The sequence below is a fragment of the Xenopus laevis genome, chromosome 1L (genome assembly GCF_017654675.1).
Source record: "Xenopus laevis strain J_2021 chromosome 1L, Xenopus_laevis_v10.1, whole genome shotgun sequence".
Classification (NCBI taxonomy): Eukaryota; Metazoa; Chordata; class Amphibia; order Anura; family Pipidae; genus Xenopus; species Xenopus laevis.
The window spans coordinates 198,954,666-198,980,865 of record NC_054371.1 but is presented as its reverse complement, the minus strand read 5'-3'; the positions used below and the strand labels follow the sequence as shown (position 1 = coordinate 198,980,865).

Here is a 26,200-nt window from a genome sequence, read left to right as displayed (position 1 = left end):
TATTTTTCCTTATGGCAACCCTGTCTATGAATGAAGGTGTTTCATACAGTTGAGTTTCTGATTTGCCAATTTTTTTTTATAGTAAGGTGTATGTAATTACTATTAACATTTACATTAGTGAAAATAATCTTCCCCACCTAATCTTGTCTGTATAACTGAAGGGCATGACACTGTAACAACCACACAGGGGATATAGAATGACAAGAAGTATAGAGAGTTGGTTATTTAAAGGACCAGTAACATCAACATTTTTTTTTTTTTAAAAAATTGTTAGTATACATCGAAAAAAAAACTACCAAAACAAATTAAACTTTAAAATCGTAAAATCTTTATTAAGAAATAACTTACCGAAAATTCCACTTGCGCTCCTCTTCAGAAATCGATCGGGCGATCCATTGTATGGCGTCCATTTCTCCTCCCTGCCTTCCTTATAGGAGATAGCCAGGGAGGAGTAATCGAGCCCTAAACGATGGATCGTCGCCTTTTCTGAAGAGGAGGGGAAGTGGAGTTTTTGTAAGTTATTTATTAATAAAGGCTTTGCAATTTTAAAGTTTAATTTGTCTTGGTGTTTTTCTTTCTATGTATACTTACAATTTTTTATTTTTATTTTTATTTTTAAAAATTTACGTTACTGGTCATTTAACAAGCCCTATAGATAAAAAAAAGTTTAAAAACATCATCCACCCAAGGTACTGTAACATAGGTATCTGTCTACACTGGTTCATATACAGTGAAACCTCAATTTAACATCCCCTGATTTTAAGTTTCCCCTCACTTTACATTGTTTTTTTATGGTCCCACCTATATATTATGCATAATACATTTTCCTGATTTTACATTTTCCCTGATTTTACTTGTTTTTATTCTGGTCCCTTGAAAAACATAAAATGGGGGTACTATTGTACATGCAATTACATGACATGTTTATCCGTGACACCGTACCTGCATATTGTTTCCCCACTGGGCTTTGCCTTGGAGTAGAGAATCCAGCACTGCCCTGCTTGGTTCTCCAGCTGCGGGATCGTTGCCGCTTACCACGTAATAAGAAGATCGAACTCTTTTGAAAAACTCCACATCTACGTTTTTGTTGTTGCTGTGATTTGGTACATACACCAGATCCAGATATACAGGTGGTCCTGGGGGCACGGCTGCTGACTTAGATGCCTTACTGGTTCCACTTCCTGAGAATAAAATCAATAGAAAGGTGATTATTTTAGCCTGAGCACTGCATACATTTCTGAAATAGCATCACATTCCTGTTTCTAAATTCTATATCTCTCTAGAAACAAGATAAAGAATCACACTGTAGTGAAAGACCTACTCAACATGAGCTACAATATATCAAGGATTCCCACATGCAAGATTTGAAACAAAGCCTCCTCTTCTTTGCTCCCACACATCTCATTTCTGATTCTAGCATATATTCATAACCCTGCCGTAAACCAAAAGTGCCTGTATCTAAATTTAAATCTGTATACTTTTTTCTTAGAGCTTATTGATAACATACATAATAAAAAAAAGCAATGTCATGGATCTGTATTGTTCTGCTAAAGTTTCGGCGAGACCTGCCTTTGGGACATATTTAATTGCAGTTAACGTGGCATTCATATCAATAGCTTAATTATAAATAACAGGGCTCGAACACAGCTTCATTGAGAGTCTAAATGAATGCAGAAGTTTGATTAAATTGCTGCAAACTTCATTTTACAACGAAGTTTACAAGGATTAAAGGAGAACTAAACCCTAAAAATGGCATGTTTTATATAGTGAACTTATTGCACCAACCTAAAGTTTCAGCTTGTCAATAGCAACAATGATCCAGAACTTCAAACTTGTCACAGGGGGTCACCATCTTGGAAAGTGTCTGTGACACTCACATGCTCAGTGGGCTCTGAGCAGCTGTTGAGAAGCTAAGCTTAGAGGTCGTCACTAATTAGGTTTATCTATAATATAAGCTGATGCTGCAGGTATGATTATTAAATTCTGATGCTAGTTGCACTGGTTTCTGTGCTGCCATGTAGTAATCATCTGTATTAATTACTAATCAGCTTTATATTGTGACATTTCTATTCTATGTGTACTGTATATTGTGAGTGAGTCCCTAAGCTCAGTAAGTGACAGTAGCACAGAGCATGTGCAGTGAATCAGCAGAAAAGAAGATAAGGAGCTACTGGGGCATCTTTGGAGACACAGATCTTTACTGCTAAAGGGCTGTGGTTGCCTCGGGCTGGTACAAAAACCTAATACATAATGTTCAACATGTCTAGCCTACTTCTTTAGTTCTGCTTTACTTCTCCTTTAACAGTTACTAAAAGTAAATATTAGATAACCAGATAGAAGATGTCATGTTTAATCGTGTTTCAACAGGACTGGCAACTTTTCTAGAAATGGATGCCAACTTTCCTATCTCGTTTATTAATATTAGCATCAAGTATCAGTTTTACTGTCTATAATGGTATATTGCCAGTTAGGTAGCAACTGTACATGGGCATGCCGGGTTGTTACTAATGACCCATATGATTTCTAAGACTTAGTTACACAGCATAGTCCCCTTTTTGCATGTTCTGTTTATAGATTTGCTTTTCTGAATCTCTCTCTGGTTTTGTAAAGGTTTACACAAAAGTTTTTGGCTCACCTGTGTTTGCAGTTTTGACAGATTTTGTTGCCGATGTATTTGTAGCATTCTTTGTCTCTTTATCTTTGTCTTCAGTCTTTGAGGATTTTATATCTTGTTTCAAGCTTCCCTTTGGTGCTTTCTCAACAGAATCTTTCTTTTTTGGAGAAACAGTCTTTGAACCCTTCTCCAATGTTTCCTTAATCGGTCCCGGTTTTGGTGATGCAGCCGAAAGCTTTGATTTCATTTCACTTTTTCTGGCAGGGGATGATGATTTGGTCTTGGTTCCTACTTTTTTGGCTTTTGCCTTTTCTTTTATGTCCTTCTTCAGTGGCTTACCCATATTTTGTTCAACTGTCAAAGCTTCTGGATCCATCATACATACATCAGGGTGACGTGAAGATGGGCTTGGATCCTGCACTGGAAGGGGAGGAGGATCCATGTGTTTATATGTTACTGTTCTATCAGTGGGAATGGTCTCTGATTCATCTTCTGAGTCTATATTTGCATCTGCTGTTATAGAAGGGCATTCTTCAGTCTCTGGTGGGACATCAGAATCTGTTTGAGATGGGGCAGATTCACTCACTGAGGTTGGTGGAGTTTCATCACATTGGCGTGATTTCTGTTTTCCACCTGATGGTGGCTGTCCACCTCCAAGTTGAGCTAATGGCTTTTCCTGTTCTTGAGAATGATCTTCACTTGCAAACCACTCTAAGGGATTTGGGTTGATAAAAGAAGGGGACAGTTCTGTTTTAGGGTGCTTATATTCACAAGCAGAGACAAGGCAGAGGTCAACATCTTGACGGGCTTCTGCAAAAGAATGCTTGTCTGTTACAGAATATCTATCATTAATTTCACCTGTATAGTTGTAGGAATCACATACACTATGGTATTTTTCCCTTTCATCTAGGTCTGCTGCACAGACAAATGGGTTTGTACTATGCAAAATAGGGGACTCTTTCAGTGAATCTGGTGTTCTGCTGTGAAAGGTAAATGAATCATCAGGCAAAACTTTTAAGGGTGGTGATGGTGACTGGTGATTTCTTGAAGGTTCCATTCCCAGTGAAGCATTGGAAATACCAGGTGATTGCTTCAGTGAAGATGGTGTTGGCGTTAATGGAGAAGCATCTGTTTCAGGGGATAATTTTCCTTCCATGAAGTACATATGTTCTAGAATAGGTGGGGAGTAGAAAGGCATATCTGTATTTTGTATCACATCTGTTAGTGACCCTTCCTCTTCTTTCAAAGGGGACGAAACTTGTGAAGGTGTATGTGCAGAAGAAGTAGAAGGAGAAGCCTCTACATTCGATTTTTCTGCTTTCTGCAGATCATCTGTATTGGCAGCACAGCATACATTATCAGTGGAGATATTTTTGCCAAAGTAAGATTCATGAGACTCAGATGGGCTATATTCCACTTCTGTAGGTCCATTTTCAGAAATATGTAGCATACTTGAACTTACTGCAGGATGTTCTGGAGACTGCTTGCTGAAATCCATTGCAAAAGATTGTTCTGGTGATTCTTGACTAAACTCCATTGTGGACTGTTCTGGTGACCTCTGTTCATGCAATTGAATGGAAAGTTTTCCTCTTTTGGGGGAGAAATCTGGTGGAGAAATAGACATTGGTCTGGGGCACTCCTCTCTAGATGGTGATATTTCAGTTTCATGGAATGTAGTTGGAGTTTGAACAACAGATACAGAAAGCGAGTCATCTACTTCTGTGGAATGAGGTGACCCCACTTCAGCATGCAGAGAAGGAGATACATCATCTGTGGTTGGTTCTTGGAAAGAATTAGTAGCAACAGATGCAGTGGAAACTGAAGCAACACCTTCTATATGGGAATATGTATCCTCAGCAACAACTTCATCTACTGGTGTAGCTGATTTGTCAGAAGCTGTACCCTCAGAAATGGACATCTTTGTATCCTCTTTAAATGAAATAAATGGATTAGTGCTAATTTGAGTGGGCGAAAAATCACCTGCAAACTTCCCACCATCAAGCATTCCAGATGAAATACTTTTTTGATCAAAATCATTAGTTGCTGCGTCAGAATTGAAGTCTTTACTTGGTGAGAGCTCAGGACTCTTTTCCTTCTGCTCTTGGTTGATACCACTTGTTAACATTTCAGATACTGGACTAACCCTAGTAGGTGATTTTTCAATATCAGCAACTGTTTCAAAGTCACGACTAGAAGATGTCTTTACATTAGCTGTAAATAACATTTCATAAGAAGTTTCTGATCCTATTAATGGAGGGCTACGTAATGGTGATAAAACTTTCTCTATTGGGGATTCAGAGTCTGGTACTGGCTCATCCATTGGACTTATGCGAGGACTATCATTATTTTCTTTTGTATCACAGATCTCAAATACTACAGGAACTGAGGTCCTTTGTACTGTTCCTTGAGCAAGATTTGTGGACTTCTCATCGATTGGGGACTGATGATATGGTGTATGGCCAGCACTTCCGGCCGCAGATTGTGATGGAGATGTAACTTCCAAAGTTTTATCTTCAGGGCTGGCACATTGCTCATTTACCTCATGAGTTTCATCTGGCAAAGGTGGGAGAACACCAAGTTCAGATGCTTTGATTTCATTAGGTGTCAAGTCAAAATTAACATTACGTTCACTTAATGGGGTTTTAGATATTGGCGAAGGTGGAACTGGACTTTTACTGGGGCTATGTATATCCAGCTCAAAGTCCTCATTTATTTCTAGTTTTGTAGACCCTGTTATTCCAATGCCCCCATAATTGTATGCTTCACGCAGGGATGATTTGCAGAATTTGTCTTCCTCTAATGACGATGGAGGTGAGAGTGTAGATGCTGAAGCACTGTATTCTAGACCTTCTGTTGCATCTGTTTTTGAGACATCAGATAAGCCATTTAAAGCATCAGGAAGAGGTGAAATTCTAATTCTGTCATATTCCTGGGAACAGAGGTTAGCTTCATACTTAGTAATGTTCACATATTCTTGAGAAGGAGATTCACTTTCCTCATTATTGATTTCATCACTCATCACATCTCTAGGAGTAGACATATCATCCATTGGAGTGGGCTCACTGGATATTTCAATCATAGAATGAGTAAAGCCTGAAGTAGCAGTAAATTCCTCTGGTTGATCTTCTCTATTTTCTTCATCAGAAACAGTTGCCTCACTTTCAGAACCACCTGGCAAAGTTTCATAATGAATTGAAGCACCTGGCTCTACAGTGGGTGACTGAGGTTCAGATGTCTTGGATGGTGTAGCAGACAATACATATTTATCGTCACTGTCACTTATGAACCCAGATTTCTCATTGACAGCTGTAGTGTAATCCCCCTCTGCATCATACTTCTCTGTTTCTTGTTCATCCTTGGCATCATCTGTTTTATCCTCATCCCCTTCCTCTTCAGTCTCATCAGCTTCTCCTTTTTCCACACTTTCATCAATATCCTCCTCAGCTTGTTCATCTGCAGCCTCAATATTAGCAATGTCTTCTTGGCTGTCATGTTTCTCTTTTCTGCTCTCATAGGCATCAGTGTCAAGTTCTTCTTCAGTTCCATCTTCTTCAGCAGTAGCTGGTTGGTCTTCTAGTGATGTCCTTTCCACCAAATCTTCCACTTGTTCCTCAACTTCTTCTGTTTCTGCTTTTTCTTCAAAGTCACCTGCCTCTGACTCCTCAAGACCAGTTCCTTCATCCTCAAACTTTTCATTTTCATCTGTTCTATGTTTTTCTACCACCTCAAGTTCTTCTGGGGTCTGTTCACACTCCCCCTCTCCTTCTGTAGTAGTAATACCTTCATCTGGAGAATCAGCAGGTTCCTCACTGCTAGTGTGGTCTTTCTTTATTGCATAGGACTCAATATGTACAATATCAGCTTCATCATTACGTTCCTGCAGCTGAGATTTCAACTCTGTTTTCAATACACTTTCTTCATCTCGCAGTTCGTCAAAGTCTTTTGTTAAATCTTCTGGTGAAGACATCAAGGATCTTTCAGCAATAAGGTCTGTTGCATTCTTAGTGGTTTCCACTGAGGAAGGAATGGCAGCTGCTGCAGCAGCAGCAGCGACAGATACAGTTGCTGCAGTGGCAACTGCTCCAGAAACAGACACTGTTTTTTTCTCAGAGACCTTAGTTTCTTTCTTAATTACTTTTGCCTTGTCCTTTGTTTTTCCTGGAGTTGCAGTTTCTTTCTTTGTCACATCATCCTTCTTTTGTACTTTTTTCACTGCAGTCTTCTTACTATCAGCAGAAGGAGCAGGTACTTTCTTTGTCTCTTTCAAGGGCTTCTTAACTTCTTTCTTGGACTCTTCCTTTTTCTCTTCTTTTTTTGATTCCTTCTTTACTTCTTTTTGAGGTGTCTCCTTCTTTACTTCTTTCTTCAAGTCTTTTTTCTCCTCTCTCTTTGATTCTTTTTTCACTTCTTTTTTCGGCTTGTCTTCTTTTTTGACAACAGGCTTTTCTTCCTTTTTAACTGGGTCTTTCTTGCCTTTATCATCTTTAACATCTTCAGATTTAGACTTTACTTCTTTCTTCACTGCTTTTTCTTTAACAACTTTAGGTTTAACATCGGCTTTTTGTTTTTCTACATGTTCTTGTTTAATTATGGGCTCTTTGTTTGCTTCTGGCAAAGCTTTAGTCTCACTTTTCTTCACTGGAATTTTATCTTTACTCTCTGTTTTTTGGCTCTGCTCAGCATGGTTACTCTTAACTGCTTCCACTGACTCTTCTTTAGATTCCTTTCTAACTGGCTTACTGGAAGGAGTTTTTGTGGACATTTTTAAACTCTCTTTGCTTTCCGCTCTCTGTTTAATCTTTGCTTGTTTTACTGCAGGACTTGACACATTATCACTTAAATCTTTCTGAGTTATAACAGGCTGCTTCAGAAAATCTAGATGCTTAAGTTTTTCTAGACCTTCAAGTATTTGGTATTGAGTTGTGTTCCCTGGAAACAGAACCCTTACAATTTTTTCTGAAGGATTTGCTGGATGCCATACAATCAAAGATGAAATGGAGGTTAAATTATTAACAGGTATTTCAACTTCTTGTCCATTAGGGAGAATCAAACCAGTTTTCTCTTTATTGTTACCTGACCACTGCTGCGTAAAATATTGCATTTCTTTGCTACCTTTGACAGGGTTTAACACATACATCTCAAGTTTTCCCACACCCATTTTTTGGAATAAAATAACGGGATCAATTGTGTTTCCTACACTTCTGAAAAGAGGTTCTGGTTTCATTGACAATTTATTCAAATACTGAAGGGTAAAACAAGCTTCTTCCAAACTTCTTCTTACTTTAAAGTTTGGTTCTGGATTTTTTAGATTGTCTGGTACATTTAAAAACACTACTCCAAGATCTGGAGATATAAGGTTTTTTAACCAGTCACTATTGGTAGTTGAACCTTGAGACTGTTCTTCTTCCAGCTCTGCCATTTTCCTTTGCAGCATACTATTGATACCAGGCAGGTTGTCATCACCAATGTGAGTAAGTAGAATTGAATCTACTCTGTCTAGATGTCTGATAAGTTTCCAGAAACAAGACTTTCTCTCTGATCCACCATTAACAAGCATATTGAAGCCATTTACAGCAAATAAGGCAGAATCACCCCTACCCCCTGGAAATATATAGCAACAAGGTTTAGAGAGCTTCAGGAAGCCTCCAGAGGTTGGGGGTTCTAAAATATCAAAAGGTGAAGGCATTTCTACAGATTCAGACAGGTATTCTGTAAACTCTGATAATCCTTCCATCTCTGGCAAAATTGAAGCTGAATTAAGTTTAATGTTGATGAAATCTTGAAGGTTGTGTCTTTCTAGATTAGAATTCTTCCAATATCCTTCTTCAGGACAAAAGAGAGTCAAGCTTGCTTTGTTGCCAGGGTGTGTTGTACTGAGCAGCTCGCCAATCTATAAAAGCAATTTAGTTTAATGAATACTAATGGAATATACAAAAACAAACATTAAACTGTAAGTAAATCAAGTTACTGTCTAATGTTATATACAATATTGAATCAAGACCTGCAGATGACAGGAAGCAGTGGCATAACTAGTGGCAGTAGACCTCATGACATTGGGGTTCACAGATGACAGACCTGTGACTCCCCCAACATCCCCGCTATGATCCATATTACGGCCAACCCACGCACCCCCATACCCTGTCCTTGCATTCCTGTTCCTTTAACTCATCATTGATGGTGTAGCTGTGGCATCTCTGCTCCTGATGCTTCTATGCTGCAGAATGAGCTTCAAACATACTGGTGGTGGGCTTCTCAAATGAAAGTGCAGTAACCCATAGAAATCAATTAACAATTACTGTTAATCTACCTGTTGAATGATAACATAATGAATTGGTTGCTTTGGGTTACTGCACTAGTGCAGTTTAGCCCGGTGTAATAAATGATACCATTTTGACTAAACATGGGAGACCTTTTTTATTCTATTTGCCAAATACATCCCAATTGACAATTAACTACATTTCTTCTTCATACCTCCTGATCTGTAAATATCTCAATAAAGTTCTGGAAAGAAAAAGATCCGGATTGGAGAATAAGTTCGCCTGTGTTTTCAAAACACTGTCCAGTCAACACCAGAAGCTTGTTTCGAGCAGCATCTGAGATCATCAGTCGTACCTATTACAAAAAAATAGAGAAAAGTCGAATAAGCAAATGGGCAAACATATTAATCTGCAAATATTCATCTGAAATACACATGTGGACTGCTTACCTTTCAGTCCAGCCCTATACACTGATTTTGTTCCAAATATTATACATTCCTATAAATGTTAGGTCAATCCCTAATAACTATATTTGCAGAACTGTGTACATGGAATAACAGTGTTAATGTCTGTATAATTCTGGGTTAGTAGCCTTGTGAATTTGAATATATACCAAAATGAAAGATGTTCACTACATTAATAGAAACCACAGATAAGGACACTTAGGGGCAAATTCATCAAGGGTCGAATATCGAGGGTTAATTAACCCTTGATATTCGACTGGGAATGAAAATCCTTCGACTTCAAAAATCTAAAGAAATCGAAGAAATATAAACAGTAGAAGTGTAAGTATAGACCTGCACTGGATAATTATGAAGAAACTTAACACCGAACTGATTATTTTATGGGCAATAAATTGATCATCTGGTTATTTTCTGCCATTAAATTTGGTGTTTACTAATAAGAGGAAGCTACATTAGATAAGTCCACACCTAGCATATGTAGCTGCTATACTTGAGTACATACACCTTATTTGGACCCTTTGGCTAAAACATTTTGAAATTTCAGATAGCGTAGAATTCATAAGGTTCAAACTGGGCTTCACACTTTCACTTCCAGTATATAATACAAGCTGCTTTACGTTACCAAAAAGAAAGCACAAATATCCAAATTTGCTGATTTCTGTGTGGGTTCTGCTGCAGTGATGTGCCTTAGTCAATCAAAGATATTTTGCTTTAATGATCTCTTTTAATTGACTCATAAACAAATTAAAGTAGCTCCACTGCAGAACCCTCTAACGTGTATCTTTGAGCCAATGTGAGAATGAAAGAGGCAACATTTAAAAAAATAAACAAAGCAATGTTTAATGATTTACAAACATATGAGTGTTCAAGTTTATCCAGAGTCAACTATTAGTATATTAGTATATTGCTCAGCATTGGTTGAGAGGCAGGTAACATGCGTTTTGGAACTAATTTTCAATCCTTGAAAAAAATCAGAGGCTGATTTATCAACAGTCGAGATGTCTCCTTGGCTCCAGAAGAAACAAACATTTTTTCAGATGTTTATCAATGTTTCTTGTAGTTTGTCCCAAGGTCCATTAAAACCAAGCCTGGGCCTGAACTAAGTCATGTCTATCATAGCGGTGTATTTGTTACATGTATTAGTTTCTCCTCTGTAGAGGCTTAGAGTCACATTTGTCTTTAAGATGCCATTTTTAGACCTTTGAATCCTAGCCATGACCTTTTCCACTATACTATAGCCTGTAACAAGATTGCCGTGATGAAACAACATACATACTATAACATTATTTTTATTTGCTGTGTATTTTCTCTGCATAATATGCACAATCCAAGTAAGAAAAACAGCAAATATCTAGCCTATTGTTGCCTCTATCAATATTTCTTGATCTATTTCCATTTCCCAGCAAGTCTTTATATTCCAGATGGAATTGCAGCATATAACAGCTGCATGGCTAATTTTAGCAAAATGTTTTCAAGCAAATGACCTCTAACTGCAGTAATAACTGAAAGCAGATACCTGCATTATGCCTAACTGTGACGTATGTTACTAATATTTCCAATGACTCATCAAGTATTGGCTACATGACAGAGGATAATAGCCACACCCGTCCAATTAATCCATTAGCTCATTCCCAACTAAAGTTCATGGTCATTTGGAACTTTTCCTTTTGTGTTTAGGCCAAAGAAATAAGAGGACAATATTGTAAATGTTTTCATTGAGGGATGCATAATATTACTGAGCTGTACATTCATACAAGCATGTAAATATATGTGTACCCAGTATCTAACATATATTATTACAGGGTAAACTAAACAAATATATGGGAACATCAATGTAATTTTGTGTATACAATAAGCTTCTGGTATTAATTCATATGTAATCTTTTGATGTATACATGTCCTATTAAATACTACTGAATATATTGTCGCTTTATAAATAAAGGTACGGGATCTCTTATCTGGAAACCTTACATATCTGAATTACAGAAATTTTAATTTCCTTAGAGCCCATTTTAAGAAAATAATTCTAATTTTTAAATAAACAGTAGCTTGTACTTGATGGTAACAAAGCTGCATCAAACCATATTGGTGGCAAAACAATAGTATTGAGTTTAAGCAGAAGTTTTCATGCTTAAACCTAACTATGATAGGCCAATATATATATATAGGCCAATATATTGCACATTTACATATTTATTGTGTATTTTTAAGTGCCTTTTTGTGATATGTACTAGCTGGAGCCACACTGTCTCGTCTCACTGTGTATTTGTATACTGCTGAGATGACAATAAAGTTTACTTTGACTTGACTTTGACTTTGGCCATAAGGTTTTTGGCCTGAAACCCATTGTGCCAAAAAGCTTGAGCTATCTTAAATAGGCCACCTACGTTATGCTAATACAAATTGTCGAACAATCCCTTTTCCAGAAAACTCCAGGTTGCCAAGATTCTGCGGGACTTTTTCGGCAGGATTCGGATTTGCCCGAATCCAAGTGCCTGGCTGAACCGAATCTGAATCTAAAATATCATGTAACTTTTCTTCGCACAAACAAGGAAGTCAAAAATGTTTTTCTCCATGTATACATATATATAATATATATATGGTACACTTGATAAAGGGTATCAACCCAAAACATGTAGTGTAACAACAACCTGGAATAAAAGTTCCTCTTCCTTTATTATTTTGATTTACTGGCACAGTGGAGTTGTCGGCACAGAGCAACTTAATTGGAAGCAGAACATTCAATTCCCCTTCAGTTGTACAGACCACCAACAACCATAGCCAAGAATGTCATGATAAATCCAATGGCAATTCCATGTGAAATACCTCCCAAACACCTTGCAGAATAAATGCAGTAAAAGTTTTATATATAATGCCCTTAAACATATGGCAGGATTAATATGGTGTCGATTCTATTTATAATGATCCTAGAATACATGGCAATATAATTACAGTGGCAGCTTTCAGGGGCCATCCCTTGCATGGGTATATGGTAAATAAAGCAGGAAGAAGTTATGTCATGATGCCACAACCTCCTACATCATTGCGTATGTGTTGGTGGGAGCAGAGGTCTGGTGCCTATGGCAGGCAGACCAAAATATATCCTTGGCAGCTCATATTCAATGTATAATACCCCTTGAATGCATGACACTTTCATTTATAATAACCCCAGAACACATGGTAGGATACAGTCTGTGCCAACTTCATGTATAATACCTCCATCCTGTCTCTTCTAGGAAATGTACTTGTGTTGGTTTGGGAAGGCTTAGCCTCCATTAGTCCTCTACCGCCAATGTTTGGCAGACTGGCCCCAAGCTTATGTGTCAACTCCCAAAACCAACTTTCAACCTAAGCTGCTGCGTGCACAAAGACATGTGTATGAAACAACCACCTTCCAACGGTATAGATAAAATATAATTTTTGGGCACAAAACAGGTTAGAAGGGACATAGGCTTTCAATTATGTTTCGGATGGGTTTGTGAAGAGCAGTCTAGCAACATATTGCCTGGACAACTCAAAACCATTAACAGAAAGAAGCCATAACACTATGGTATTGTGGTTGTTTTCCTTTTTAAAATATACTAGAATAATTTAAGGTCTAGAAAAACTTTGTTCAGTACCATAGAGTTGCCATGGCAGATAGAACTGTCTAATAATATAGGCATAAGTGGATGAGATTACTGGAAAAGCTTCAACACTGATTATTCGCTTTACAAACAAATGGAAATTACCTCCGTACTGACGGCTTCATCGGATGGGTTGATTAAAACGACTGTTTCTAATACATCACTCCTGTGGTGAAGGATTTTTTGTCCTGCAAAGACATAAACAAATACATTGATTGGAACTACTGAAACAGAACCAAGTCGTTTGTACTATTGCAAATACTAATCACAATCCATAAAGCAAAATAAAATAGTAAGAGCAGCAGAGAAGAGGAGAGAGAGGCGTCTTCTTCCCTTTTGTGACTTGGCATAGGCCACTTTTATGGTAGGAAACAGATGGCATTTTGCCATGAGCAACCAGAATCACTGTCTCCATGCAGTTTTACATGTTTGAAACACATTTAGGGCTCATATTCAGTGTGAATACAAATGTTGCAATAAAGCATGAAAGAACTATGTTCCCTTGTTCAAATGGGGTGTGTGTATTTTTGCATTGTGAGGGCCCACTTTTCTCTAAATCTGGCCTTGATTATGATGCTTTCTAGAACCTACAAGAGAACCTCACACCCTAGGCTCACTATTACAGTAATTATATATATACATATTGCCAAATATGTAGAAAGGCTCACAGTGAAAACAAGGATGAGCCAATATGGGATGGAGTTCACAGGGAGGTCCTCTGGAAGGTCAGCCCAACCACAGAAAGTAGGAGTTATCCAGTACCTACCATGGGTGAGTCTGGTATAACGGGCATGGTTTAAGGTCATGGTTGTGGCCAAATGCTCATATTCTTATATTTGTAAAATATCTTTCTTACCATATATCTTATTTAACTGAAAACAGCCCAGCACAATTTAAACCTGTGTAGAAAAGGCTCAGCTCAATTATCTCTATTCTGTTCTAGTTCCGTTTCTTTTTTTTTTTTGTTCATCTGTAATGAACCTTATCTGTATTATAGCCTTTCCAATAAATTCAGTCCTTTCACTAAGAAAGGTACAGTATTTGCCACATCACACAGCTACACAATTGTATCGTGCCACCGAGTACAAAGACTAAACAGTGGCAGCAAGATAATTATTGCATCTATTTCTGTCCTTTATCTGCAAGCGGCAGTCATGCCAGGAGCATGGGTTTAAATTGTGGCACTGTTCAACAGTTTCTTTGTTGTTAATAATATGTCTAATATAAAGAGACTGTATTTTGCCAAAATACCAGTTAGGAATATATTAAATAAAACTTTTTGGCATATGTATTAGGCACAAACTGTCGCAGATAAATATTTAAGGAAAAACAGATTCAGATGAAATTACTTGACTAATACCACAGAACAAGCAGTCTGAGATACCCACATTCCATTCATCCACTTATTCAGGCCAACAGCCCAAATGATCAGAACTCCAGTAAATAAAAAACACATGAAGTCCTCTGAGGTCCAATAGGAACACAGGATGGTTTATTGGTGCGAACTCTCCACTGTGCTATATGTCCCTGGATATTTATAGTGCAATCCAGGGCTGCTGCTTTGCAAAGGTGAAGGACCAATAACCTTATTTTTTCCCCTCTATGGGTTTGTCTAATAGTATTTGGCGATACAAAACTTGAATATACATTTTTTTGTATCTTATTCTCCAAAGCTTCTTTACAGGCCTTACTGTCCCTGCCTGCAGTTTTAGCTCTGCCTCTAATTGTACTGCAGCGTGCTTGCTATTAGCTTTTCTATGTTCAGCCATCTTTAATCTGTTATCTAAATGAAGAACCTCCCAGTCTACTGTGTCCTTACATATTCATCCATTGCCCCCAAAACTCTCTACTGTACAATGCAATTACAACCCCTGTGTGCTTGTCTACGCCAACAAGTTACTCTAGAAGATTTACAATATGGGAGGGTTTTTGGCATCATCGGTGTATGGTTTGCATTTCCCTTTGGCGGGAAGGTTAGAAGAGCATGTGACTCGGCTGATAATACAAGTGAACAGGTACATGAAGTCTAGTGATATACAGGCTGGCCAGAAACCCACAGGACCTGCGGGTCATTCACACACTATTTGTGGCCCGTGGGTGAGTTTGGGCTGAGCTCTCCCTTCTTCCTTCCCCCACCTATGACCTTCCTCTGTCTGGCAGCCTCTATTTATGGGCCCTGTCCCCCCTTTGTGATGTCACAGATGGGGCGGGCTTGGGTCTATATATAGAGGTGCCTTGCCTCGTCTGTTTGGGTGGGTTAGGGTCGACCTGCACATCACTATTCGACCTGCACATCACTAGTGAAGACCAAAACCAGAGAAATTTACAAACTTACAAACAAAGTTCATATCTCTGGAAGGTTGATGGAGATTTGTTGCCTGTTTGAAATCTGTATTTCCCCCGATAACAAATATCCTGCAAATACCATAGCAAGTCTCAATGAGAATTGCCGGTGGTAAAACATATGGATAGCGTTATTTGTCTTCTGCGTTTTCTGGTGATTGCTCTTCACATTTTTTGTTGCAGGAAATTCACACTTCCGCAAATACTGACAAAAAATTTTTTTTTGCAGGAGGTTTGTTGGCCAAAGTCTTTTTTTAATAATTTATTAATCTTACTGATCCATAGGCCATGACCGCTAAATTAATCCTTGCTTTTTTCTGGTTGAGTTTTTAGGGGGAAAAGTTGAATTTTTAGAGGAAAAAACCTCAGATTTTCAGAGATTTATTCTACTCAAAAGCTGCTAAAAAAACTGAATTGAAAAAATCTCCAGCAAAAACCTGTCTAGGTCATGTAGAAGTCAATGGCTCATGTCCCTTTTACAATTTGAAGTTGTTTCTTGACATCCTGATCTGTGCTGGTTTTTCATACCATAATCCGAAAAAGTCAGGGTTTTGGGGCGACAACCCAACTTTCCCACACCTGGGCTGATTTCCTAATTTTTTTTTATAATTTTTTAATTATTTGCCTTCTTCATAAAAAATGGCGATCAGCTGCAAATTGTCTCCAAATATCATTGTCCACATCATATTAAGATTACATTTAAGGTAAATAGACATATGAAAAGAAGCTGTTTGTATGTATCGCATCATTCCTTACTGGATAAGCAGGTTATATTTCCCTTCATTTCTTGAATAAGCCTTAAAGGAGAACTAAACCCTAAATATGAATGTGGCTAAAAATGCCACATTTTATATACTGAACTTATTGCACCAGCCTAAAGTGTCAGCTTGTCAATAGCAGCAATGATCCAGGACTTCAAACTTGTCACAGGGGGTCACCATCTTGGAAAGTGTCTGTGACACTCACATGCTCAGTGGGCTCTGAGCAGCTGTTGAGAAGCTAAGCTTAGGGGTCGTGGCAAATTATCAAGCAGAAAATGAGGTTGGCCTGTAATATAAGCTGATGCTGCAGGGCTAATTATTAAATTCTGATGCTAATTGCACTGGTTTCTGTGCTGCCATGACATAATTATTTTTATTAATTACTAATCAGTCTTATATTGTGACATTTATATTCTATGACTACTGTATATTTTGAGTGGGTCCCTAAGCTCAGTAAGCAACAGCAGCACAGAGCATGTGCAGTGAAGGAGTGGAAAAGAAGATGGGGAGCTACTGGGGCATCTTTTGGGGCACAGATCTTCCCTGCTAAAGGACTGTGGTTGTCTCGGGCAGGTACAGAAGCCCAAAACATTATTTACAACATTTCTAGCCTATTGTTTAGTTAAGCTTTAGTTCTCCTTTAAATAAGGCTTGCTCACTAGTATCAATAATGAAGACACATGGAGTCTATTTCACTCCTGTTTGCAAGGAAGGTCAGATTACTGAAGGTTACACATAAAGAAAAAGGAGGAATCTTTCTCCCCCCTTTCCTTTTTATCTAATAAATGTAGGTCCCAGAGGACCCCAATGGACAGGATGCAAAAGCTTTTCTAGTTTCATCCACACAGTAGCCACAATGCTTCCATAATTTTAACCTTTTTTTCCAAAATCCACTAAATGGTCTTCCCTTTATTTGACAAAAATAATAGTTTAAATTGAAAAACACATATCAAGAGAATGATGTAAAAGTTTAAAACAAGGCTAAGTAAATAGCTCATGTTTCTTGCAGTAATGGAGACAGCTTCCCTTTGGGACTAGAGAAGCTCAGTACACAGAGCACAGTAATAATGGCAGGAAACAAGGGATATTATAGGCAGTCATGTCAAATAATTGGTCTGAATGCTTAAAAGGGCCTAGGAGCACATATTGATTTTTCCTTCTATATAAGAGCCCAGGTCTCTGTTAAAATTGAATTCCATCTTGTTTTGTTGATTTATTTATAAAGGTTTAGAAGTTTGGTAATAAAATTGTTTAATTATTTAACGGTTCTCTGTTTCACAATGTTCTTTATTTCGGTTTAGATTAGACAAAAAAGTGTATGACAGAATATCCATACAGATATCGATATGATTCGACATAAGAAGCTTATATCTTGGCAAAAATAAATAATTTCTATTAAAGAGAAGTGACAGTAATGTCAAAAAGTTAAAGATAATATTGTGTGAATGGCTACAGTTTAATTTTCTCTATATATTAAGGTGAACGATTTGTATTTTTCATGAATTTCTAAACTTCTATAAATGTATCTTTCTTTGTAGTTTCAGGTTCTAAATAAATTGATGATACATCTTCTAGGGAAAAGGAGCCCCCAAAGGCTGTATTGGGCCTAACTGTCATTTAAAATCTGACAACCAACTTGAAGAGAAAATGAAGAGACACAGATGCTGAGAGGGGGAGAGTGAAGAATAACATCGTTATTTTATGTTGAAGCTTATACTAAATTTTCATTTTCACAATACCATTATTTTGTATCCATTATTGTATGTGTCATGTCTAATTTTGGATATACCTTTTAGGTATGGAATTCATCTCAACCTTTAGGGAAAAATCCATATTAAATGGAGAAAGAAAGGGAGAAATTTGATGACTCAAGCCCTTTCAACAGTTCTCTATACTCTCTATAGTCATAACAAACATTTGTTTGATCTACAACTCCCAGTATATATATATATATATATATATATATATATATATATATATAATATATATATATATATATATATATATATATATAGACAAATACAAGAGTCCTCTGCACTCAACCCATTTTCAATATATTTAAGACAAGAGACATTTTGTGCATACTGCTACTGAAAAAGCCTAACCCTTTAAACAAAACAGGGTTTGTTTGTCCATATATTATTAGTGGTGAGCACAACTTTCCCTTGTTTGTTATAGTTATACAGGAGCAGTGACCAGCTCCATGTTGTAGCCCCCACCCTTCCCAGCTATAGTCAGGTGATCCCAGTGGTGGTTAATAAAAGGGCAGCCAAGTTTGGGAGTTTTACTTTGAAAGCAGCAAGTAAGTTGCAGGTAAAACTTAGTCCCTATGTAAAATGTATAATGAAGCAATAGAATTCTTAATGAATCCGATAAAATTGAGCGTAGGACTGGCCAGATATGGGATGACTTTGACGTAGTTGGCCAGCTTAAATATATTGCAATATATGGACAAACAATCCCTGTTTTGTTTAAAGGGTAAGGCATTTTTTAGTAGCAGTATGCACAAAATGTCTCTGTCTTAAATATATTGATAATGGGTTGAGTGCAGAGGACTCTTGTATTTGACTATATGTATTTTGTGGTCACACCCTCATTGCACCCCCGCCTAATGGTTTTAAAAATTAGTGGTGAGCACAACTTTTCCTTGTTTGTACTAGTCATCAGTTATAAACAGTGAGTACTGATGTCACCAGTTATAAACGGTGAGTACTGATGTCATTTCTGTCACATGACTCACTGAAACTTGTGTATTATAATAAATAGAGTAACCCATGTTGCAAAATATGAGGATATTAGAAGTTACCTTCGGCCTTGTGTTTTTATATGGTCCTGAAACACCTCGGTAATTCATATATAATATCCTTGTAGGGGGTACTTTATTCACTATATATATATATATCTGAACCCTATTCAGTGCTAGATAGTTTATGACATCAATATGATGAAATTACAGGTATGGGATCCGTTATCCGGAAACCCAAAAGCTCTGAATTAGGGAAAGGCCTTCTCCCATAGACTCAAAATAATCCAAATGTTTAAAATTGATTTCCTTTTTCTCTGTAATAATAAAACCGTATATTGTACGTGATCCCAACTAAGATATAATTAATCCTTATTGGAAGCAAAATCAGCCTATTGAGTTTATTAAATGTTTCATGATTTTCTTGTACACTTAATGCATGATGATCCAAATTACGGAAATATCTGTTATCTGGAAAACCCCAGGTCCAATACCTGTATTATGCAAGGTATCTGCATCTGAAATAAGCAGCCTGTACCAGAGACTTGCCTTTTTCAAACTATTCCTAAATGTCCTTTAACATTGCTCCTATTGGCTGCCAATGCAAATGTGTGAGAAAGACAGGACACATGCTGTAGCCAATACACTATGCCAATGAGAGAGGAAGAGACAGGTAGTGTCCTTAAAATAACAGGGGTTTCAGTTACTTCAGCTTTTGTAATGTCAGTAGATATGAGTTTATATTGGGTGTTTGCACAGGGGAGCTTATTTATTCAGATCAAATCATCACACACAGGGCTCATGGGATTTAAGGGCAGAGACACACGCCCAGATTCGGGGGGAGATTTAGTCCCCCGGCGATAAATCGCCTCTTCTTCGGGCGACTAATCTCCCCGGGCTGCCTCCCACCGGCAATCTAGATCCTAGTCGGCGGGAGGCAGTTCGGGGAGATTAGTTGCCCCGAAGAAGAGGCGATTTATCGCTGGGCAACTAAATCTCCACGAATCTGAATGTGTGTCTCTGCCCTAAGCAGTAGGAAAGATAAAAAAGGTGATCTAAAGGATAGCAAGCAAAACCACAAAACCTATAGATAATCCTGCATATAAAAGTATTTTGAATGGGTGGCAGCAGACTATAGCTGGCAATACAGAAGCTGATTAAAATTGCTACTGACTTATTGACCAGTGTCTTTTAGAAAAGATCAGACAAGCAAGTAGATACATACTTCCAGTGTATTTACAGCTTACGTCTTCCTCTTCTAGTTTCTTCCTTTTCTTTTCAAGCTTCTAGCATATACTTTCTTTATCCTTGTGCCTTCTATCATATATGTATGTATGTACAGTATGTATATTTTTATTTGTAAAGCGCTCCTTGAGGGCAAAGCACTGTACAAAAAACAATAAATTATTAGTAACAAACAAGGGGTCATTGGAATAAAAAGTAACAATAAGTGCATTATTAGAATACAATTCACATAAATATAAAATATAATTACAATGCAGATTAAGTGCTCAGTGTCAAGGAAACAAAAGGCTAGAGGACCCTACCCCGTAGGGCTTACAGTCTAATGGAACAAAAGGTTTCTGTTTCCCTATCTTTTTCTATATACTGTGCCATCACACAATGTCTGTGAAATGTTCTGCCTGGTTAATGCAGGTTATAAAAAGAAAACTTTTCATAATGTTCAACTGTTCAGCGTTTCCATTAAATCCCTGGTTATTGTGCCTGTCGATGGAGAAGTCCAAGCCCATTTTTAAGACAATAAAGGGAACCTGCCATAAAAACATCAATAAACAGAGAAGGACTCAGCCGCAGGGCCTCACAATAAAGAACCATTTGTTAATTTATACTATCTGAACTATCTTCATAGCAATATTCATTTTTAAAAAATATAGAAATCTATAGCTAAAGTTACAGAAAATAGCACTTTATTATTTAATCTTGCATTACAACTAGGATTATGAAAAACTAGTTATATAAAGACAATATCCTTTTAAGAAAGCCTATTTTTTATTTTTAAAGGGTGGAATCAAATGTCAGATTCATTCCATGAAATAAGCCATAAGCAATTTCCTTCTTCTGGCGTGGGGAAATGGTAGCTCTGTGAATAAAGTGTCTGGAAGCGACAGGAGAGAGTGTAATATTACTCTGCTCAAGGAGAAAATACTTAGAGGCAGATGTTGCTGCAGACAAAGGGGACGTCAGGCTCAGTTTTGACAGATACAGACAGGGGAGTGCTGGGCTCAGCTCTCACATGCTAATTTTACAGGAGGAGAACAGCACCAAAAGCACTGCCTTAGAAGAAAAGAAAAGGAAGAAAAGCTTGAATTTTTTATCACAGCTGCCAGAGTTCCTGGTACTATTTTACCCTGTAATTATGCCCCTAGCTCACGCAGAAGGATATCTATGGCAGTAATGCTCTTGCAGCACACTACAGGCGCCAGATTATTGTATAATTACCATAGACAAAATATAGTAACACCTTTAAGAGAACATTTTAGATTACAAATATAACACATTTTCTCTCCATTGTGATCTCCTGGCTGTGTTCTTCTCTTTGGGTCAGTTATGGAGTGGGGAGGGGGTACAACTGAACTGGGCTCTATAAAAATGTCTTGTCTTTATTAGAAGGCAAAACTGTCTTTCTTATAAAGGGCCCCAGTGGACCCTGTGTGTATTATGATTTCTGTGGCAATTTTATATTGGATTGTGTCCAAATATCTAACAAAGAAACAGCTTATTACACGGTTTGCCACAGTTCTCCGAAGGAAAACTCCCCAGCTTTCTGTTCACTTGCATAGGGTTTATTATGGATGGATGTGGATTCATATCCACCTTTCAAAATACGGGTATGGGACCTGTTATCCAGAATGCTCAAGACCTGGGGTTTTCAGAATAACGGATCTTCATAAATCCTTAAACTAGTAAACATGTAAACATTAAATAACCCCAATAGGTTTATTTTGCTTCCAATAATGATTCATTATATCTTAGTTTCCATCAAGTACAAGGTCCTGTTTTATTATTACAGAGAAAAAGGAAATAATTAAAAAAAAATTGGATTAATTGTATAAAATGGAAGCTATGGGATCCCATACCTGTATCTGCCTCTCTATTATATTAAATATAGTAATGCATGAGAGTTGTAGCTTCCTGTGAACGTAAAACTACATCCTGTTTGTTTAAATCTCCTACCCTACAACTATACTGAGTGTATGTGCTGCATTTTTATGAAACAGATAAAACCCATTTCTCCACTAAATGTTGCCATTTTATCATCAGAGCCTTCGGTTAGAGAATAACAACACACCATGGCCATGTATATTTGTTTTATTTATGTCATTTTCCTAAGAAATGTAAAGCACCTCCAGCACTGCCAATGTGACCAGACTCTGCTTGTAATAGGAATTCCAGCGATGAACAAAACAATTTCCTTCAGATTGTGTAACTATTCTCAGCTGTTAATGAGCGCCTCCAAACATGTTGCATCAACACACTCTTTATTCTCAGAACAATGAGGCAATTGATGTCAATGCCTCGGCAGAACATACAGTTTAAACATATGATCATAATCTGTTTTGGAATTAAGCTGCCTTTGTACAGATTCACAAACATATACAGTATTTGTGGCTTTGGCTTTCTCTGCCTTGTGTGGTGTTTGTGAAGCAAAGGAAGTATTATATAATAGAGTAAATGAAGATGCATGTTAAATATTGTATTCAGTCTCCTACACCTAGATGGTAATAAATATTGTTAGATGTATAGCTATAAGACAGGGACAACTTGTGTAGGATCCTGTGGAACCCAGGAAGAGAACCAAATATATATTGGTACAGTTGGAAAAATGGGGGATACTCATGCTATAAGGCTCCCCATATATGGAGCCTTGCAAAAAAAGCAGTTCTTAATACAATAGGAAAAAATGGGGGATGCTGGTACCATAAGGCAACAGTAGACCATGAGGTTACCACCCAAATTAAGAAACGAAGGCAAATAAATAAGTCTTCCAGTGCAGGAAAATCTATGATAATGTGTGCATATACATAGGAGATTTATGGAGAAAAAAAAAAGTGATTATAAGCCCTTCTTAAAATAGGGTATCATTTCCTTTGAATGTGTTATTTTCTGTCTAAGGTAATAAATGTTTTGAAATTCATCCAGAATCCAAACTTTGCATAGGCTTAGCCACTGCTAAGGTTGCCACTTTTTCTTGGAAAAATTACGGCCTTCTTGTATTTCTATCTTCCTTCCAATAACATTGGCATTTAGCACAATTTTTACTGGCCAGATGGCAAGCCTAGACACTGCAGATTTTGACTTTATTTTTATTGACGTGATGGCTTATTGCACTTCTATAGGGTTGTGACTAATATGAAACTCAATAATAAAATGAGGCGTTATCCTGAGCCTGTGTCTTATCACATTGTCAGTACAATCTTACGACATAAACCATGGTAATAGATAAAGCACAGAGAGAGGAGTAGTATAGTATCTAGCGGAGTCTCAGTCGCTCAGGAGAGAGGTGAATCATTTTAAAATATACATTTTAAAGAAGCCTTATCGCCTCTAGATAATGTATATTATGACCTAGATGAATAAAACCTTCATAGACATTCGGTAGTATAATGTGACTGATGGAGAGTATGTGTGTGTGTATAGCACATGGTCTGCCTATCTTTCTATGGTATGAAATGATACATCATGCTGACCATTACATACTCTATCCCCATAGGTAATAAATGCACTTTAATAAAAGTTTTGCCCAGGAGCATAAACCCATAGCAGCTAATAAGTGGTGACCCAGTGGAGGAACTACCGGGGGAGCAGGGGGTGCGAGCGGGCCAGGGCCTGCACCCCCTCAGGGCCCTCCGGCAGTCCGCAAAGTCCGCGCGCCGCTGCGCGGAGCATATTCCCGGACAGTTTCCAGGTGTACGGAGGGGGGCGGGGGCCCGGCTGCGCGTCCTGCGCCAGGGCCCGCCCCCCTCTAGTTACGCTTCTGTGGTGACCTGTAAATGATGGCTGCTATCGGTCACTGCTCCTAGGTAAACTTTGTGCCTTTTATTACATAACCCCCATATGTATAATGTGCCATGTGAAATTGCATCTCACTAATGACTAAGTTAGCATAATAAGCATATTGACTTGTTCATTAAAGAGGCACAGAATGCAAAGCTACTACACAGCTTGACCCCCATAATAATATGTTCAATTTATTACCCCCAGAGGACCTCATGGAGCCCTACTAAATATTTAAAGCAGGCACTTTGTAAAGAGGTCTGGTGACCAGTTGGTCTAGTACCTTAGGGAGTTTAAAGGCTTGAGGGGCAGCCATTCCAGCAGTGGACATGTTCTTTATGGTCATTGCAGTTCATGTGACGGGATACTGGTTGGACATCACTGTTCGGATTAAAATATTTGTAAAGTTGGGGGCCAAAGACATAACTTCTACTCCAACATTAGTCCTGACCATACCCACAATCTATTGAAAAACATTTAAACATTAAAGAAATTGTTTTCCTACCAGTATGGGTTTTTGTTGGGCTAGTAAGAATCAAATACAAGGCAATGTCTTATTTTTTACAGAGAAAGAGCTAATAAGGCAAGAATGCAAATTGCTTATTCAATCAATGAACTGAGATAGCTGGGTTTTTAAAGCATTTTGCATAATTATTTTTCGGATAACAGATTCAATATCTATCAAACTATCTATCTGGTTATCTGCATATCTATCTAGCTGTGTATCTATATATCTATTTATCTGCGTATCTATTTACAGAAATTATTACAGTTGTTTTTTTACTGTTTTTATGGGTATTGATTCCACAGCATAAGGATATATTTGGTGGTTTTACTTGAAAGCTATTACTGTGCATTTCAGAATTCAGAAAACAGGCAGGAAAATTTGCTATTTATGCAATATTTATCACACTGGACTTGCAATCCTCACAGACATATGCTAGCCTGAAACACTCATTACTAAGTGAAGAAACCCTTCTGATACAGTAACGCAGAATAAGCCTATAGCTGAAAGGCTCATCTGTGAAAATGCAAACAGGCTCCGTAGACAGAAATCGCTCGAAAACTGGGAGCGCAGGATGAATTCTAATAATTCTAATAACCTCCATCAGATTGTAATCCGTGAGGATAAAATTTAAATCGTTCTCCACAATTTGAATTTAAATGGTTGTAATTATACTTCCCCATGAGATCAACTGCCTTTCTGAGTGTGTGTGGCAAGGTAGAGAGGAGGGGCAGACATAAAGTGGGTGACAAAGCGAAACCTAATTCTTTTCATGAATCTCCCTCAGGAGTCGAAGGCCAAGGCACGTTGGCTGAAATTGGGCCTGTTAGCGGTTTATACAATTTTCTGAATTTTGCATAAATCTACCAGCATTTTCAGGAAAGCTGTACAAGCAGCGAAGCCAGAATTCCAAAGCTCTAGTAGCAAGTGTAATGCATAGCATACTTCCACTTTCATCATACATTTTTTTTATTTTAAAATGACAACACATATAAATAAATGACACTCCCTGAGCTATATCATGAAGCAGTCATACCCCCAGTGAATGTAATTGTTGAAGACCTCATGCCGTGCTCCTATTCACTGAAAAACACACTGTTCTAGGTATTAACTATGGGAGCACTTACACCATGGGTGTCCAAACTTTTTACAACGAGGGCCAGATTTGGTGAGGAGAAAATGTTTGGGGGCCAACCATTCAGCCTGAAGGCAAAATGAAATGTGAAGCCACCACAATTTATGGTATCTCTCTGTACAGACTATGAGCAAACTTAGGGGCTGTTCCTGCTGAATTGCGCTTAGTACAGGGAATACCTATGCTGCCATAGTTTTAGCCATTTGTAGATTAAATACAACAAATGAGAAACATGAATGGCCAGACATATTCTCTACAGCTCACTCTTCTAATATGACATCATGCAAAGAAAGGGCTTAAAATGCAAATGTTCACTGGGGGTAATGACTAATGAGGGAAAGGGGATCTTTATTTGCCCAAGGGGGGGGGAGAGAGAGAGAGAGAGAGAGAGAGAGAGAGAGAGAGAGAGAGAGAGAGAGAGAGAGAGAGAGAGAGAGAGTGTAAGTGTATCGGCACAAGGAATATAATCCCCCTGCCAAGCCTTCTCAGTTCACTTGTTATCTCACTTTACCTCAGCGCCGGACATCACCGCAGGGGCCCGGAAGATGCGGTGGGGCAGGTGATGTTTTTCTCTGCCCAGGCCCCTTAAAATAGGTGGGCCCTGATTGGTGGGAGTGGAAGATGGCGCCTCATCCATCCATTGGACCGGGCCCCTATAACCAGGCGGGCCCTAGGCAAGTGCCTAGGGAGCCTTGTGGGTAATCCGGCCCTGGCTGCAGGCCAATTAAAAATGGAT

The 26,200-nt window shown here is 38.1% G+C and overlaps 1 protein-coding gene across 1 annotated transcript in view; it reads right to left on the bottom strand.

The window, feature by feature from the left end:
• The window catches only part of map1b.L (microtubule associated protein 1B L homeolog), a 44,472-nt gene that overhangs the window by 6,010 nt on the left and 12,262 nt on the right, over positions 1–26,200 (bottom strand). The window contains exons 3-6 of the mRNA XM_018265058.2: positions 13,067–13,149; positions 9,086–9,226; positions 2,636–8,504; positions 943–1,181 (exon numbers count right to left, since the gene is read on the bottom strand). Of these exons, the coding sequence (XP_018120547.1) occupies positions 943–1,181; positions 2,636–8,504; positions 9,086–9,226; positions 13,067–13,149 (6,332 nt within the window). The remainder of the gene's footprint in view (positions 1–942; positions 1,182–2,635; positions 8,505–9,085; positions 9,227–13,066; positions 13,150–26,200) is intronic.